The sequence below is a fragment of the Eimeria tenella genome, genomic scaffold, assembly GCF_000499545.2.
Source record: "Eimeria tenella Houghton genomic scaffold, Eth_scaff1655, whole genome shotgun sequence".
NCBI lineage: Eukaryota > Apicomplexa > Conoidasida > Eucoccidiorida > Eimeriidae > Eimeria > Eimeria tenella.
In genome coordinates this window covers 1-2,167 of record NW_013544119.1, presented here as the reverse complement: position 1 = coordinate 2,167, position 2,167 = coordinate 1, and the positions used below count along the sequence as shown (strand labels likewise).

Here is a 2,167-nt window from a genome sequence, read left to right as displayed (position 1 = left end):
CCCCCGCTTGGTCCGCTACTCAGCTAGCTATTGCCCGCTAAGCTAGCTAGTCAGCCGGCTAGCTAGCTAGCTGGCTAGCTAGCTGGCTGGCTAGCTAGCTAGCTAGCTGGCTAGCTAACTAGCTGGCTAGCTGCTGGATGTCTAATTGTCTAGCTAGCTGGTGGCTGTCTGGCCAGCGAGCTTGCTTACCAACCTGGAGCCAGCTATCTAACTAGCTAGCTAGCTAGTTGCATATCCCTCTAGCTAGCTAGCTATGTAGCTAGCTAGCTACCTATGCAACTAGCAATATGGCTAGCTGGCTAGCTAGCTAGCTAGCTAGGAACGCAGAGGTGCGGCGCGCAAGAGACCAATGGTCCATTCCCCTTTCCCTGTCTCTTTTATCTTTTTTTAATTGTCTTGTTTTTTTGTTTCTTTTTTGTTTTTTTGTTTCTTTTCTTTTCTTTTAATTCTCTTTTTATCTTTTTGTTTTTTGTCTCTTCAGCTCTTTTCAGGTGTATCTACATGGCAAAGGCAGCAGCAAAAGTGAAAAAGCTAGTTTGCTGCAGTTAGCTGCTGCAGCAGCAGCAGCACAGCTGCAGCAGCAAAAGCCCAAAAGCTGTTTTGGTGCAGTCTGCTGCAGCAGCAGCAGCACTGCCGCAGCAGACCCTCTAGTGTCTTTCTTTTCGTTTCTTTTTATTTCTTTTTTAGTTCTTTTTTGTTTCTTTTTTAATTCATTTTTATTTCTTTTTATGTTCTTTTCTTTTTAAATTTCTTACTCTCTTTATTTTTCTTCTGTCGTTCAGCAGCAGGCTCAGTCTGTTTTTATTTATTTCTTTTTCCTTTTTAAATCCTTTTACTTCCTGTTATGTATTTGCTTCTATTTTGCTTCTTTTAGTTCTTTCTTTTTTGTCTGTTTGCTGCTGCTGCTGCTGCTACTGCTGCTGCTGCTGCTGCTGCCTGCTGTTTCTACCTACCTATCTGATTTGCTGCCACAGCTATTTCAATACATTCTAAAGTCTAGATATGAATCTTTAAAATCTGCGAGCTCGCAGCAAAAAAGAGGGTTTAGGGTTTAGGGTTTAGGGTCTACCAGAGGCTCCAGCCGCTGCTAGCTGGCTCTGCAGCAGCAGCAGGCTCACCGTCTGCTGCTGCTGCTGCTGCTTCCTCTGCTGCTGCAGGTTCTGCTGCTGCAGTGCCGCCGCCAAACCAAGAAAAGAATCCGCCAGAGCTCTCCGCAGGAGCTTCTGCTGCTGCTGCTGCTGCTGCTTCGGGCTCTGCAGGCACACGCACAGCAGCAGGTCACAAGATGCTCACCAAAAACAGCAGCAGCAGCAGCAGCAGCAGCAGCAAAGCAGACAAGCAGCCGCCCATCTACTAGGAGGGATGCAAAAGGCTAGGATGCAAGCTGCAGCAGCAGCAGTAGCAGCACCAGCACCAGCAGCACCAGCAGCAGCAACAGCAGCACTAGCACTCTGCATCAGCAGCAGCAGCAGCAGCAGCAGCAGCAGCAGCAGCATAGTGCACAGCTTACCATCCGCCGGCGGAGGAGGGGCTGGGGCCTTTGCCTTGGGCGCAGCAGCCTTTGCCTTGGCAGCAGCTTTTGGTGGGGCTGCTTTTGCTGCTGCTGCAGTTGCTGCAGGTGCAGCAGCAGCAGCAGCAGCAGCCTTCTTCTCTGCTGCCTTCTGGGCGTCCTCTGCTTTCTTTGCTGCTGCTTTTGCTTCGCTTAGCTCCTTCTGCAGCGCTGCGAGTTGCTGCTGCGTCTGCTGCAGCTGCTGCTCCGCAGTGGCTGCTGCTTGCTGCTTCTCCTCGGCTATAGCAGCAGCAGCTGCTGCTGCTGCTGCTGCTTCGTCGCCTTTGCTGCGCTGCTCCTTCTCCATTGCCACTGCAGCATTAAACTTCTTCACAAGTTCATTATGTTTAGTTGCTAAATCTGCATATTTTTGTTTAGCACTTTCTATCATGTTGCTTTTCGTCTCCAGTTCCTTTTGCTGCTGCTGCTGCTGCTGCTGCGCCTCCCGCTGCTGCTGCTGCAGCTGCTGCTGCGCCTCTCGCAGCTGCTGCTGCACCGACCCCAGCTCCTCCTGCAGCTTCGAGGCCTCAGCCCGAGCAGCATCCAGTGCCTTGTTTTGTTCCTCTTCCTTTTCTTGCTGCTGCTTCTGCTGTTGCTGCTGCTCCTGCTGCTGCTGCT

The 2,167-nt window shown here is 50.8% G+C and overlaps 1 protein-coding gene across 1 annotated transcript; it reads right to left on the bottom strand.

Moving 5' to 3' along the window:
• Nucleotides 1-1,065: 1,065 nt before the first annotated feature.
• ETH_00025025 (uncharacterized protein) lies at nucleotides 1,066-1,940 on the bottom strand (the record flags this gene model as incomplete). Its single annotated transcript, XM_013379257.1, has 2 exons — nucleotides 1,066-1,253; nucleotides 1,511-1,940. The coding sequence occupies 2 exons, from the start codon at nucleotides 1,938-1,940 to the stop codon at nucleotides 1,066-1,068; spliced, it is 618 nt and encodes a 205-aa protein (XP_013234711.1).
• Nucleotides 1,941-2,167: the final 227 nt, after the last annotated feature.